This window comes from Oryctolagus cuniculus, chromosome 7 (genome assembly GCF_964237555.1).
Source record: "Oryctolagus cuniculus chromosome 7, mOryCun1.1, whole genome shotgun sequence".
Classification (NCBI taxonomy): domain Eukaryota; kingdom Metazoa; phylum Chordata; class Mammalia; order Lagomorpha; family Leporidae; genus Oryctolagus; species Oryctolagus cuniculus.
The window spans coordinates 61,356,703-61,373,032 of NC_091438.1; the positions used below are offsets into that span (position 1 = coordinate 61,356,703).

General features: G+C 42.4%; 1 protein-coding gene across 1 annotated transcript; it reads left to right on the plus strand.

The window, feature by feature from the left end:
• The first annotated feature begins 195 nt into the window (after positions 1-195).
• TAF13 (TATA-box binding protein associated factor 13) lies at positions 196-15,288 on the plus strand. Its single transcript, XM_002715812.4, has 4 exons — positions 196-322; positions 1,173-1,251; positions 9,428-9,525; positions 14,026-15,288. The coding sequence occupies exons 1-4, from the start codon at positions 296-298 to the stop codon at positions 14,194-14,196; spliced, it is 375 nt and encodes a 124-aa protein (XP_002715858.1). The 5' UTR covers positions 196-295; the 3' UTR covers positions 14,197-15,288.
• The last annotated feature ends 1,042 nt before the right edge of the window (positions 15,289-16,330 follow it).

Here is a 16,330-nt window from a genome sequence, read left to right on the forward strand (position 1 = left end):
AAAGGTGGATTCAACACGCACAAGGAGATGTAGGGTGATAAGAGGATACACACTGCCTGGTGCATTTCTTTCAGTTTGCTAAATTTTAGTTCCTTCCTCGGGATTACAGAACCCAGAGCTCACGCTGCTACCCTACAGACCGTCTCTCTCAGCGGTCGCTAGGCAGCTCCCCCTCCCAGGCGTGTTTGCGGGGACCCGGCCCCGCCCCCTACGTCACCGGAAGTGACGCAACGGAAGTAGTAAAAACCCGCTGAGAGCGAGCCGGCGCGGCACAGTAGGTTGTCGGGCTAGTGTAATGGCAGATGAGGAAGAAGATCCCACCGTGAGTGACCGCCTTTGTCCCAATCCTCCCTTTCGCTCAGGCTTAGTGACGGAAGCAGAGTTCAGAATGGGGTGTTTTCCTTAGTGAATTCAGTCGAGAGAGTTCGGGGACCAGTTGTGCTTGTCTTTTCCTTCAGCTTCATGGTTTTAGTACTCCGGGGCAGGACGTGAAGTAGTGGGAAGGTAGCCCCTTTCCCTTCGGATTCGGGCTGAATCTGCTAGACACTTTGTGAAACTAGACGATCGTCAGAGCTAATCACTCGTATTTGTTGGTGCTCGTTAAATGAACCAACAATCTAGCTGCTAACAGAATTGGATATTTATTGTGAAGTGTTGGAGAAATAACGGACCACAAATCAGAAGCCTGGATTTCAAAATCTCCATTCTCACCGAACAAGTTATTTAACTTTCAGCATCGGTTGTTCTTGATATAAAATAAGGTTAAAACAGATAAGGAAAGGTTTTAGCACTGTATAAGCAGGTGCTTAGTTAAAATTTTTCCTTTTTTGCTGCAGGGAGGTAGGCTTTGATTCAGTATCGGTCCTTGAATGGCAACACTGGCTAGCAGTAGACCAACTTAGTTGGTTTTAAACAAAAAGAACTTGCGGCTGTTAAAAGGCTTACGTGTCTAGGCAGGATTGTTGTGGACAGTGTAGAAACCATTTTTGCGGGAATTGAAATTTTGACTAGGTAGTCTCTAAGGGCTCTTTAGTGCTAAGTTATCATGATTTTTTAGTGCTTGCTTTTAAGCGTTTTGGCCTGATATTAGTGTTAAAAATGAAAGCAAGTTATTAAAATATCAAATGCAATGCAATCACTTGACATTTCTATATATACATTTTAACTTCTAGTTTGAGGAAGAAAATGAAGAAATTGGAGGAGGTGCAGAAGGTGGACAGGGTAAAAGAAAGAGACTCTTTTCTAAAGAATGTAAGTAGTATTTGACAGTGATTTTATTATAGATCATGCAAACTTTTGGACATGTCCTTTGGAATAGATTTATATTCTGAAAATGTTTGCAAGGATAATATTCTCAAAATTGCCAGTAAAGTTCAATTTAATTTTTGCCTTTTTTTAAAAGATTTATTTTTATTTTATTTGAAAGAGTTACAGAGTGAGGCAGAGTCAGAGAGAGAGGTAGGTCTTCCATCCTGTGGTTCACTCCCCAGATGGCCGCAATGGCTGGAGCTGTGCCGATCCGAAGCCAGGAGCCAGGAGCTTCTTCCATGCGGGTGCAGGGGCCCAAGGACTTGTGCCATCTTCTACTACTTTCCCAGGCCATAGCAGAGAGCTGGATCGGAAGAGGAGCAGCCAGGACTAGAACCGGTGCCCATATGGGATGCCAGCGCTTCAGGCCTGAGCTTTAACCTGCTGCGCCACAGCACCAGCCCCTCAGTTTAATTTTTGAATCACAGATACTAACCCCAGTTTAACGTATAATTGTGTTTTAAATTGTACAGAATTTAAGTGAGGGAATATTGTTATGTCTTTCTGTTAGGCTGTCACAAAAACACACCAAACTCCGGAGTAAGGGAAAGGGTTTATTGAGAAAAGCCAGCAGACCGGAAGGGTGAGGTGATGAAGGGAAAAAGGGAGAGGAGAGTATAAGAGAAAGAGACACGGAGAGTAGAGGAGCTAGTGAGGAGAGAAGAGAGACGAGAGGAGCCAAGAGAACAGGAGAGAAGAGCCAAGAGTGCCGCCTGTTCAGGAACAGGCCCTTTTAAACTTTGCCAGAGGGCGGGCAGGGAAACAGGAGCAGCGAATCCCGTTAGGATGGGGGTGGAGCTTGACACTGGTGGTTGGGCCATGTGGCTACATGGCTTTCAGCAATGGCTGTGAGAACCGGGGCATAGGATGTAAATCATGGTGTAGATAGCGCCATGGATAAAACTGCACCAGTTTCCTAACAAATATGATCAGTGTTTCAATTCAGGACAAAACAATATACCTCCACGTTTTCCTGGCCCTTACCTTTGCAACAGTAGAAGCAGGAGTTCTTTTGACTGTGGGCACTGAAACAGGTGCTGAGGGTAGGGGCTAAGTTGAGACTTTGGACTAAGGGCAGTGAACAGGGCAGGAAGGTGAGGAACAATGTGAGACATACAATGGCATGAAGATAATATAATGTGTTAGTGCTTTGTCCCACTCCCTCAGTAGACAGATTTTACCCTTTTTAGACAGCAGCATGAAGAAAGGAGATCTGTTCCTACTGCTGATAGTCCAGGACAACATTTAAAAGTCATCATGAGAATAGCTTTTTATCTCCCAGTACGGATTCCTTTATATCTATATAGCTGGGTATTGAGAGATGAGACAACACAGATTTAAGAATACCTGTTTATTAAGGTTGGGACAGATACGAGCAGTTTACATGTGATGTTAAAACTGCACATCAGTATGTCTTTTTTATTTGAAATTTATTTGAAAGGCAGAGTGACAGAAAAAGACAGAGATCTTCCATCTGATGGTTCGCTCATGCCCACAACAGCTGAGGCTTGGCTAGGCCAGGCGGATGCCAGTTGCCCAGAATGCCATTTGGGTCTCTTACATGGGTGGCAGTGGCCACAGTACCTGAGCCATCACCTGCTGCCTTCCAGAATCACAGCAGCAGGAAGCTGGATTCGAAGTAGAGTAGATGGGAGTCAAACAAGCACTCTGATGTGGAATGTCAGCCAAGGGTTGTGGGTGTCCCAAACTGGGCCCAACCTGCCACGCCACAATACCCACACCATGTTTTTTTTTTTTTTTTTTAACATTTATTTGAAATGCTGGGTTAGAGAGAGAGAGAATCTTCCATCCACTGGTTAACTCCCCAAATGGCCAGAACAGCTGGAACTGGCAGGTCTGAAGCCAGGAGCCTAGAAATTCTTTTGGGTCTCCCACATGGTTGTGGGGGCCCAAGCATTTGGATCGTCTTTCTTTACTTTCCCAGGTCATTAGCAGGGAGCTGGATTGGAAGTGGAGCAACCGAGTCTCGAACTGGTGCCCATATGGGATGGTGGCACTGCAAGCAGTGGTTTAACCTACTGTGCCATAGTGCCAGTCTACCGCCATATTTCTTTTTAATTGTAACCTTTTTCTGTATCTCACCTAAAGCTGAACATTGCTTATCCCATCTCTCTGATAATATTTATTACATTTGTATTACATTTTACTTACTTTACCAACGTAAGAAAGAGATCACTACTCCAGAGTATCTCGAAGTGATGCTTGCACAGTTGGTTATTAGCAAAGACCTTTGTTATACTTGGATTACTTTATCTTTATGATGACAAGAATTTGGAATTTTCATACTCTTCTCCATGTCTTATGAGTCTTCATATATCTTACTGAGATCTGTTTGCCACCAGAGGTGGGAAATGTCCAGGTGTGTGACATCTTTTGGTGTGGCCTGGCCAAGACAACCACAGGCAGGACTCAAAATTCAATCTACCTATATATAAAGATTCAGCAAATTGTAGCAGGCTAATTTCTAAGTTGATAGTTTTTATGGCCTGCAAATGATGTTATAAATATCCAAATGGCTCTTCACAGAGAAAAGATTCCGCACTCCTCTTTTTAAAGAAAATAATTTTTAAAGTGAGATTTATTTACTTATTTATTTGAAAGTCAGAATGACAAAGAGAGAAAGAACCAGCATCTGCTGGTTCACTCTTCAAATGGCAGCAACAGACAGGTCTGCCCCAGACCAAATCCAGGAGCCACGAATTCCATCCTGGTGTCCCACGTGGTTGGCAGGAACCCAAGTATATGGGCCATCTTTGCTGTCTTCCCATGTGCATTAGCAGGATGCTGGATTGGAAGTGAAATAGCCGGGACTCAAACCAGCACCCTGATCTAGGATGCTGGCATTACAAGTGGTGCCTTAACCCACTGTACCACATACTGATCCCAGGAAAAAAAGATTATTTTTAATTTATTTTTCATTTTTATTTGAAAGGCAGAGAGATAGAGATCATCAGTCAGCTTAAACACTGTCCAAATGCCTGCAACAGCTAGGGTGGGCTGGAAGCTTGGAATTTTATCCTGGTCTCCTGTCTGGTTGTCATGTACTCCAGTACTTGAGCTGTCACTTGCTGCCTCCTGGGATATACATTAGCAGGAAACTGGACTGGAACCAAACATTCTAATATGGGACGCAGGCATCCCAAGTGGTTTCTTGAAGTGTTATACCAACCGCTTGCCCTGAGGAAAAAAAAATTTTTAAAGATTTTTTTTATCTATTTGAAAAGCAGAGTTACACAGAGAGATCTTCCATCCGCTGGTTAACTCCCAAAATGGCTGCAATGGTTGGGACTGGGCAAGACCAAGTCAAATCCGGGAGGCTGGAACTCCTTCCAGGTCTCACACATGTGTGGCAGAGGCCCAAGCGCTTGGGCCATCTTCTGCTGCTTTCCCAGGTGCATTAGCATAGAGCTGGATCAGAAGCAGAGCAATGGGGACTCAAACTGGTGCTCTTATGGGATGCTGCTGTCAAAAGCAGCAGCTTAACCTGCTGTGCCACACCACCAGCCATAGGAGGTTTTCAAAGAATTTGCTGGTATTTGTTTGTGCTTTACAGACCCTTTGACCAAATAAGGTTTATATACTTTCTGTGTAACCTGTTTCCCTTTTCAGTGAGGTATGTTTTCTTGATGGTGAATTCTACCCATCAAAATGTTAGTGACAAAGTATCTTACTCAAGGGGCCGGCGCTGTGGAGCAGTGGGTTAACGCCCTGGCCTGAAGCGCCAGCATCCCATATGGGCACCAGTTCTAGTCCTGGCTGCTCCTCTTCCGATCCAGCTCTCTGCTATGGCCTGGGAAGGCAGTAAAAAGATGGCCCAAGTCCTTGGGCCCTGCACCCGCGTGGGAGAGCCAGAAGCAGCTCCTTGCTCCTGGCTTCGGATTGGGGCAGCTCTGGCCGTTGTGGCCAGTTGGGGATTGAACCATCAGGTGGAAGACCTCTTTCTTTCTCTCTCTGCCTTTCCTCTCTCTGTGTAACTCTGACTTTCAAATAAATAAATACATCTTTTTTTTTTTTTTTTTTTTTTTTTTTGACAGGCAGAGTGGACAGTGAGAGGGAGAGACAGAGAGAAAGGTCTTCCTTTTGCCGTTGGTTCACCCTCCAATGGCCGCCGCGGCTGGCGCGCTGCGGCCGGCGCACCGCGCTGATCCGATGGCAGGAGCCAGGAGCCAGGTGCTTTTCCTGGTCTCCCATAGGGTGCAGGGCCCAAGCACCTGGGCCATCCTCCACTGCACTCCCTGGCCACAGCAGAGGGCTGGCCTGGAAGAGGGGCAACCGGAACAGAATCCGGCGCCCCGACTGGGACTAGAACCCGGTGTGCCGGCGCCGCTAGGCGGAGGATTAGCCTAGTGAGCCGCGGTGCCGGCCTAAATACATCTTTTTAAAAAAAGTATCTTACTCAAATTATTTAGGAAAAGCAGTAAGCTTTATGGTGTAGAACCCTGACAAGTGTCACTTTAGCCATGTGATCAGAATTAGCCTCACCAGTAACATGTATTGATGATATCACATACATCTGGTAAGATGCATTAAGAGGATACCTTAAATAACCTCTTGGTATCCTTTCTAGTAATATGTAACCTTAATATAATCATGAGAAAACATCAAACTCACATTCAGGGGGGCCAGCGTGTGACGCAGCAGGTTAACACCCTGGCCTGAAGCGCCGGCATCCCATATGGGCGCCGGTTCGAGACCTGGCTGCTCCACTTCTGATCCAGCTTTCTGCTATGGCCTGGGATAGCAGTAGAAGATGGCTCAAGTCCTTGGGCCCCTGCACCCACGTGGGAGACCTGGAAGAAGCTTCTGGCTCCTGACTTCGGATTGGTACAGCTCCGGCTGTTGCGGCTGGTTGGGGAGTGAACCATCGGATTGAAGACCTCTTTCTCTCTCTGCCAGTCCTCTCTCTCTAACTCTTTCAAGCAAAATAAATAAATCTTTCAAAAAAAATTCACATCAGGGACATTTTTCAAGACCAGTATATTTCAAAAATGTGAAGATCTTGAAAGAAAGGGAAAGGCTGAGGAATTGTCACAGACTAGAGGAAACAAAGGAAATGACAACTAAGGCCGGCACCAAGGCTCACTAGGCTAATCCTCCGCCTGCGGTGCCGGCACACCGAGTTCTAGTCCCAGTCGGGGTGCTGGATTCTGTCCCGGTTGCCCCTCTTCCAGGCCATCTCTCTGCTGTGGCCCGGGAGTGCAGTGGAGGATGGTCCAAGTGCTTGGGCCCTGCACCCCATGGGAGACCAGGATAAGTACCTGGCTCCTGGCTTCGGATCAGCGCGGTGCGCCAGCCGCCGCGGCCATTGGAGGGTGAACCAATGGAAAAGGAAGACCTTTCTCTGTGTGTCTCTCTCTCACTGTCCACTCTGCCTGTCAAAAAAAAAAAAAGAAAAAAAAAAAAAGAAATATGACAACTAAATAGTGTGGGATCCTGGAACAGAAAAAGGATATTAGTAGAAAAACTGGTAAATCTGACTAAGATCTGTACTTGTACCAATGTTAATTTTAGTTTTGATAAGTGTCTATGGTTATATAAGATGTTAACATAAGGGGAAGCTGGATATAGGGCATATGGGAACTCTGAACTATTTTTGCAGCTGATCTGTAAGTCTAAAATTATCTTTAAAAAAAAAAAAGGCAAAGAAAAATGACAAATTCCAAAAAAGAGAGAGAGGAAATACTGGCTCCTCTGTTTTTTCCCTCTTGTATCTGGACCTGAAAGTTCTTGCTAGTGTAAACCCTGTGGATACCTTTGGGCCAGGCTGGCTTCCAGCTCAACCCTTTTTTCCTTCCCTAGGCCTGCTCTAATTTTTTCTCACTTCTGCCAGTTTTTGCTTCTTCTAAATAGGAATTATTCTTAATGTACCCATTCTTGTCTTTAGAAGTATTCTAGGAACTCCTTCCTTTAAAAAAAAAAAATTTACATCTAATAAATTATACAAATCTTAGCAGCTTGGTGGTTTTATTGTATGCTTATAACCACCACTCAGGTTACATTTCCAGCATTTTTACTTTTTAAATTTCTATTTATTTATTTGAAAGGCACAGAGACAGATCATCCATTTGCTGGTTCACTCCCTAGATGCTTGCCACAGCTGAGGTTGAACCAGGCCAAAACCAGGACCTTAGAACTGCATTTGGGTTTCCCACATGGATGGCAGGGACCCAAGTTCTTGAGCCATCATCAGCTGCCTTTCAGGCTACACATTAGCAGGAAGTTGGATCAGAAGCAGAGTGTGGATTAGGATCTAGGCTTTCCAACATGGAATGGACATACTAAGCACAGTATTAATGACCTGACAGCATTTTACATACACTTTGGAGAATCAGATAAAAGTTGTAATTCTTCTCAGAAAATGCACATGTTTATAGATGATTTATACAAAATTTCTGTAGAATTTCAGGGGAGTTTCAAGGATTTTTTGAGGCTTATCTGTGGACTAACGGGGTGTTTATAGAGTATAGGATGAGAATCCATATGGATCCCATTTGACTGAAACTACCAAAGTGTAAGTCTTGTAAGGGTAGGCAAAGGGACTCCAGAATTGGATTGGCTGGCTTCAAATTCACATTCTACCTCTCTAGCTGTGTGACCTTGGGTAATTCACCTAACTTGGTACCTCAGTTTTCTCTATCAGGTGGGGATAATTAGAGTGTCTACTTCAGAGGATTGTTGTGAAGATTAAATTGAAGTTAACAGTTAAAACAGTACCTGGTGTAAAGAAAGGGCTGAGTGAATTTTAACTATTAGCTATTTTAAAATAATTTTTAAAAATTATTTTATTTGAGAGGTAGAGTTACAGACAGGGAGAGGGAGAGAGAGAGGTCTTCATTCTGCTGGTTCACTCCCTAAATGGATGCAATGGTTGGAGCTGGGTGGACCCGAAGCCAGGAACTGGGAGCTGCCTCCAGGTCTCCCACATGGATACAGGGGCCCAAGCACTTGGACCATCCTCTACTACTTTCCCAGGCCATAAGCAGAGAGCTGTATCGGAAGTGGAACAGCTGGAACTCAAACCAGTACCTATGTGGGATGCCTGTGCCGCAGGTAGAGGCTCAACCCACTATGCTACAGCATCAGCCCCAGCATTTATTCATTTATTTTTATTATTCTGCAATTAGACTTTTTTCTTTCTCATTTCTTCTTCATTTTCAAATGAATCCTGAAAGGGTTTTATGAATAGTTGTGTTGACCTAGGAAATGAAATTGTCAAGATTCTTTGTATTAAGCCCTCTGTTTTTTCCTTTTGATTACCCTGTTTTTTTTTTTTTTTTTTTGTTTTGTTTTGTTTTTTGTTTTTTTCCTATAAGAAGATTATTGGTGCACTTTCTCTCCAATGTCCTTTCCCCTATGATAGCATCAGGAAAGATTCTGCCATTATCTCATTGATTCACCTGCACACAGAAAACACTTCCAGAAAAAGCTAAGCCATTGCTACCCATCTCGTCCCTGCTATGTAGTCTCATAGTTAAAAGTATCCTGAGGTTGATGGGAGTAGATGCAGAGATTAGGAAAAGAATATCAATATTAGGGTATTGGGGCCGGTGCTGTGGCGTAGTGGGTAAAGTCACCGTCTGCAGTGCCAGCATCCCATATGGGCACCGGTTTGAGTACCAGCTACTACATTTCCTATCTAGCTCTCTGCTGTGGCCTGGGAAAGCAGTAGAAGATGGTCAAGCCCTTGGGCTCCTGCACCCGCGTGGGAGACTCAGAAGAAGCTCCTGGCTCCTGGCTTTGGATTGGTGCAGCAGTTGCAGCCAGTTGGGGAGTGAACCAGTGGATGGAACACCTCTCTCTCTGCCTCTCCTTCTCTCTCTGAACTCTGACTTCAAGTAAAATAAATTTAAAAAAAAATTTGGGTTTTGTAGCTAAGAAGAAAGGAGAGGTTTGTTGAAGGCCAGATGGTAATAATTGGTCATAAGACTGTGATTAAAACCTTTTATATCAAATCCACACTTGAAGACTACAAAGACAATGTAAATGTTTTTAACACCAATATCATCTATAATTTGAATCGGTTATAGTTCATTTGAAAAATGTGCTAGTGAAATGGTTCAGTGTGTTTGAGTAAACAAAAGTGATTGTTCTTTTTCAGTACGATGTATGATGTATGGTTTTGGGGATGACCAGAATCCTTACACTGAGTCAGTGGATATTCTTGAAGACCTGGTCATAGAGTTCATCACTGAAATGGTAAGATTCTTTTGTAATTTATTTTATTTAATTGAAGAATAGATTTGAAATTCTAAGTTTTAGATCAGACAAAACGTGGCATCCTTTTGAAATCAACTATCCGTTTGAATGCTATTTTGTGGAAGTTACTATTAATCACTCAGGATGGAGGGTGTGTATGTTATTCTGTCCTTTTTCCTGAAAAGACATAACATCCCTGAGTAAATATTTTAAAATTACTGTTTGTTTGTTTTTTGAAAGAGTTACAGAGAGAGATAGAGACATCTTCCATCTGCTGATTTACTCCCCAGATGGCCAAAATGGCGAGGGCTGGACCAGGATGAAACCAGGAACCAGGATCTTCTTCTTGGTCTCCCACAAAGATGGCAGGGGCCCAGGCACTTGGGCATCTGCTGCTGCTTTTCTCAGGCCCTGAGCAGGGAACTGGATAGGAAGTGGAGCAGCGAGTACACAAACCAGCGCCTGAATAAAATTTTTTAAATTACTTAATCCCATTACTAACCTAGAGTTTTTTGTGGTTTTGTTTTTTTGCCTTTACTTCTAGTATTTAAAGATAATGTAATATATTGCAGTGATCATGGTAACATTCTTTTTATATTTTTAATTTTTAAAAAAGATTTGTTTATTTGAAAGAGTTAAAGAGAAAGAGGGAAGAACAAAGAGATCTTCCGTCTACTGGTTCACTCCCCAAATGGCTACAAAGGCCAGCAGTGGGCCAGGCCAAAACCAGGAGACAGGGACTTCATCTGGGTCTCCCACATGGATAACAGGGACCTAAACACTTGTGCCATCCTCTGCTGCCTTTCCGAGGCCATTAGTAGGGAGCTGGATCCTAAGGAGAGCAGCTGGTACATGAACCGGTGTCCATAAGGGATGCTGTTATCATGGGTGGTGGTTTAATTGGCTATGCCACAACATCAGTCTCAACATTCTTTTTACTCTAGTAAATATTTACCATGTTCTAATTGTAATTTTTTTGGGAGGCTGACATTGTGGCTTAGTAGGCTAAGCCTTGACCTGCAGTGCCAGGTTCCCATATGGTTGCTGATTCCAGTCCTGGCTGCTCCTCTTCCAATACAACTCTCTGCTAAGACCTGAGAAAGCAGTGGAAGATGGCCCAATTGCTTGGGCCCCTGAATTCACGTGGGAGATGTGGAGGAAGCTCCTGGCTCCTGGCTTCAGATTGACTCAGCTCTGGCTGTTGTGGCCATCTGGGGAGTGAACCAGCGAATGGAAGACCTCTCTCTCTCTCTCTCTCTCTCTCTCTCTCTCTCTCTCTCTGCCTCTCCTCTCTCTGTGTAACTCTGATTTCAAATAAATAAATAAATAATAAATATAATATATTATATTGTAATATTATAACATATACTATATTATATCTGATATAATATATAATAATAAATAATAATGAATATATTTATTTATTTGAAAGTAAGAGTTATATAGAGAGAGGAGAGGCAGAGAGAGAGAGAAGTCTTCCATCCACTGGTTCATTCCCCAATTGGCCGCAACGTCTGGAGCTGCGCCGATCGGAAGCCAGGAGCTTCTTCTAGGTCTCCCACGTTGGTGCAGGGGCCCAAGGACTTGGGCCATCTTCTACTGCTTTCCCAGGCCATAGCAGAGAGCTGGATGGGAAGTGGAGCAGCCAGGTCTCGAACCGGCACCCATATGGGATGCCGGTGCTTCAGGCCAGGGCATTAACCCACTGCGCCATAGTGCCGGCCCCAAATAAAAATCTTTTTAAAAAATTATAATTATTATGGGTACCGGGTTGTAGTCCTGGTTGCTCCTCTTCCAGTCCAGCTCTCTGCTGTGGCCCAGGAGGGCAGTGGAAGATAGCCCAAGTGCTTGGGCCTCTGCACCCGCATAGGAAACCAGGAGGAAGCACCTGGCTCCTGGCTTTGGATCGGCGCAGCGCCGGCTGCAGCGGCCATTTGGGGAGTAAACCAAAGGAAGGAAGACCTTTCTCTCTCTCTCTCTGTCTATAACTCTACCTCTCAAATAAAAAAAAATTATAATTATTTTAGAGCTCCATATTGATCATTCAGATGTGTTTTAATTTACTTAATATTCTTATTGTCTAACTTGTTTACAGATAATTTTGTTTTTAACTCAATCATTAATTTTGATTGGCCATATTTATGACTTTTCTCTCCTTTTTTTTTTTTAATTTATTTATTTTATTTTTTTAATTTTTTTGACAGGCAGAGTGGACAGTGAGAGAGAGAGACAGAGAGAGAAAGGTCTTCCTTTGCCGTTGGTTCACCCTCCAATGGCCGCCGCTGCAGCTGGCGCACCGCGCTGATCCGATGGCAGGAGCCAGGATCCAGGTGCTTTTCCTGGTCTCCCATGGGGTGCAGGGCCCAAGCACCTGGGCCATCCTCCACTGCACTCCCTGGCCATAGCAGAGAGCTGGCCTGGAAGAGGGGCAACCGGGACAGAATCCGGCGCCCCAACCGGGACTAGAACCAGTGTGCCGGCGCCGCAAGGTGGAGGATTAGCCTATTGAGCCACGGCGCCGGCCGACTTTTCTCTCCTTTTAAAAAAATGATTTCTTAGTTTGAAAGGTAGAGTGACAGAGAAGGGGAGAGAGAGAGAGATCTTCTATCTGCTAGTTCAGTCCCCAGATGGCTTGCTGGGCTGGGCCAGGCCAAAGTCAGGAGCCTGGAACCCCATCCTGGTCTCCAATGTTGGTATCAGCGGCCCAAGATTTTGGGCCATCTTCTGATGCCTTCCTAGGCACATTAGCAGGGAGCTAGGTTGAAGCAGAGCAGCGGGGACTCAAACGGGGACTCAAACTGGTGCTCCATGTGGGGTACCAGCATTGCAAGTGGTGGCTTAACCCGCTGCACCATATTGGGAGCTCCTCCCCCCCTTTTTTTGGATATATTCTCAGGGATGACAGTACTGAGTTTGATTTTTTTTTTTTTTTTTTTGACAGGCAGAGTGGACAGTGAGAGAGAGAGACAGAGAGAAAGGTCTTCCTTTGCTGTTGGTTTACCCTCCAATGGCCGCCGTGGCCAGCGCACTGTGCTGATCTGATGGCAGGAGCCAGGTACTTCTCCTGGTCTCCCATGGGGTGCAGGGCCCAAGGACTTGGGCCATCCTCCACTGCACTCCCTGGCCACGGCAGAGAGCTGGCCTGGAAGAGGGGCAACCAGGACAGAATCCGGCGCCCTGACCAGGACTGGAACCCGGTGTGCCGGCACCGCAAGGGGGAGGATTAGCCTAGTGAGCCGCAGCGCCGGCCGCTGAATTTGATTTTTTAGTTCTTAAGGATTTTCATCCTGTGTTTTGAATTTTTTCTCTACGATATAATAGTAAAAAGTTACTTGGATAATGTGCATTTTAAAAAATCTGTTTTTCTACCTACAGAAGTAATTAATATTAAATTATAACCTAGAATGTATAAAAGCACAGGGAATAAAATAAAAATAGGAGGCTGGCACCATGGGATAGCAGGTAAAGCTGCCATCTACTGTGCTGCCATCTCACATGGGCACCAGTTCAGATCTGGCTGCTATACTTCTTTTCTCTACTTCTGTTTCCACTGCCTGTGAAAGCAGTGGAAGATGGCCCAAGTTCTTGGCCTCTGGACTTGTATGGAAGACCCAGAAGAAGCTCCAGGCTCCTGGCTTGGGATCGGCCTAGCTCTGGCTGTTGCAGCCATTTGGGTAGTGAACCAGTGAATTGATGACCACTCCTTCTGCCTCTGCCTCTAACTCTGCCTTTCAAATAAATAAATCTTTGGAAAAAAAAAAAAGAAAAATCTGTAGTTCTTCCATTTAGTAACAACTAGTACTAACATTGGTTAATATTTTGTCTTTTTTCACATAAACAATTTTATAAAATTGGGAATCATATAGTATATCAGTCTTAGAACTTGCTTTTTACGTTAAATAAGTTTAGAATGTGTCCCCCTTATAATTATATAATACGCTATAATGTTCTTATTGCTTCTGCATTTAATTGAATGCATATACTCAAATTCACTTACTCAATATCTTATTATTAAATATTTAGTTTCCAATTTTTTACTTTTTATATTTTATTCAGTAGAAATAATGCTATGGTAAACTTTTATTTTTGCATAGATGAACATAAGATGATGGGAGAAGAGGTTTTTTTAGTTTGATTATAAGAAAACCCACCAAATGGAAGAGGACTCAAAGCATAAATGAAATGAATGGTTACAAAAAAATAAGGAAGTTATTTTGTACAAATAAAGAAAAAACTATGTATATCCCAAAACAAAAAAGGAAAATCAATACATTTTCATAATTTTAATGTCATTATTAAAATCTGCAGTGAAACATAGAGAAATATTGGCAATAACACAGTAGAAAATGGACAAAGGACATGAGTAGAGAGATAGTTCACAAATGAATACCTATAATAATTAGAAGAGCAAATCTTCAACCTTACCAGCAATTAACAAATGCAAATTAAAATAGTAAAATATTACATTTCCATTGATTTCAATGTATTTCTTTGTAATAGACTCACAAGGCAATGTCAATTGGAAGACAAGGTCGAGTTCAAGTTGAAGATATCGTCTTCTTGATTCGAAAGGACCCAAGGAAGTTTGCTAGGGTTAAAGACTTGCTTACTATGAATGAAGAATTGAAGCGAGCTAGAAAAGCATTTGATGAAGCCAACTATGGATCATGACAACTTTTGTATTTTCTGAAACTTCATTATCTTCGGTGCAAACCATATATAATAGCATATTTTCTACAGTAATGTCCTGATATCTAGACATATACATGAAAGACATTGAAACAGTTTTCAGCCTTTATTTTCATGTCTTCAATTTTAGAGTATTTGAGATGTTAACTGCTGCCTTTATACAGCTATACTTGAATAACTTATTGGATTTTAATGACTACACAAAATTTAGAGTACCTTGCAAATCACTCAGTTCCTTCTGACTTTGGACCATTTAGATGAAGTAGTATTTATGTGTAAGATATGATTGTGCCATTGCAAGCAATACTGTAGCTGTTTAATGTATGAAACCTAAATAGCATGTTTGACTATGAGAACTAAGATAGTGCTTCATGTAAACTGAAGTTTTTAGGTAATAGTAGTCTAAGAGGTTATTAACGACAATAAACTGATTTTGTTCTTTTAGGAAGGAAAATACAGTTTTGTAAGAATGTTTGTCTTAAAACATAATTTGTTTTTAATATTATTCAGATAACAAGTGTGGTTTTTTTTTTTTTTTTTTTTTTTGAGAAAGTTTCACATGAATGCTTTGTATTGAAAGGCTTTTTTTAATTTAAAACCTTTTGGGACTTATAATATGGTGTTAGTTAAGATTTAGGAGAACTCATTTTCCCAGATCAGATTAAAGCTTCTAAAAATAAATACTTTCAATAGCAGGAATGGCATTGCTTAAAAAGTTGATGGCAGGATTAGCATTTGAGGTAGTGTTTTATTAACATTTGTAAGTACTTGTTCTTGCGGAAATGTGTATTTGACTAAAACCGTATGTGGCTATGGAAATCCCTTTTGTTGTCTAGGAAAAACAGGTTTTTGTGTGTGTTTAGCTTACTGTATTAAATTATTATTGCACTTAGCTTAAAATAAGGATTTAAATTGCATTTAAAGGGATTATTGAATGTTACTCTTCCTGAAGCTGAACTTTTTGTGTGCTGCTTATAAACATTCTCTATAAATCAGTACTTGGGAAAATTTTACTTTCTTAACCTATTGATATAAGGACTAAGATATGAAAAAATAAATAGATTAATGCTTGAATCTGTCTGTAATTCGTAACTTTTTCTCCCAGAATATTATGTCCGTTACTGGTAATATAGCTACCTGCTTAATCTCCTTAAAAATGTTTTTGTATCTTATAATACATGTTAATTGATAATGAGATTCAATGCATAGCTGGGTTGATATTTTTATTTTTAAGGCAGAGAGATGACCAAAAAAAAAATTGGAAAACTACCCCAGTCTAAGCTAAAATCAAGAATGGGAGGCAATAATAAAAGATTAGGATCACTATTTTTGCTATTCAAAGCCTGCTTCACCCTAAAAAAGGAACTGGTAGTAACAGGCATGAGAGAAGTTAACCTGTGCAGAGGGGTACACGATATATACATTGACTGGCTTGCATCGTATCTTGGTCATTTTGAATTTTCAGTGTTTTACTATTCTGCTTAGGACCCTCAAATGTAAGTCTTTTATGAAACTCTGTATTAAAACTTTTTAATGTTGTAATGGAATGTAAACTAATGTAAGCCCAAAAGGAATTTAGTGGCTTACCTAAATGAACCATGAGAAAGAAGGGATGGGGGCCGGCGCTGTGGCATAGCTAGTAAAGCTGCCACCTGCAGTGCTGGCATCCCCTGTGGGCATCAGTTCAAGTCCTGGCTGCTCCACTTCTGATCCAGCTCTCTGCTATGGCCTGGGAAAGCAGTGGAAGATGGCCCAAGTTCTTGGGTCCCTGCACCCATGTGGGAGACCCGGAAGAAGCTCCTGGCTTTGGATCAGTGCAGCTCAGGCCATTGGTGGCCATCAGAGGAGTGAACCAGCAGATGGAAGACCTCTCTCTCTCTCCCTCTGCCTCTCTGTAAATCTGCTTTTCAAATAAATAAATAATTTTTTTTTTTTTTAAAGAAGGGATGATGCTAACTTCAGGGTTAACTGGATCCAAATACTTGAGGAGAATGAAGACTGCCTTTTACCTTTTTTTTGGTTTTATCCCTCAGTATGGCAAAGGAACATGATGACAAGCGGTTGTAGAGTTGTTTTTTTTTTTTATATGCTGATTTTTTTTTTTTAAAGATTTACT

Bases quoted from the DNA above. Each gene is read 5' to 3' on its own strand.
- TAF13 (XM_002715812.4), top strand. From the start codon at position 296: ATGGCAGATGAGGAAGAAGATCCCACC. The intron at 1,252-9,427 runs GTAAGTAGTATT...GTTCTTTTTCAG, and splicing joins GAGACTCTTTTCTAAAGAAT to TACGATGTATGATGTATGGT. The intron at 9,526-14,025 runs GTAAGATTCTTT...TCTTTGTAATAG, and splicing joins TAGAGTTCATCACTGAAATG to ACTCACAAGGCAATGTCAAT.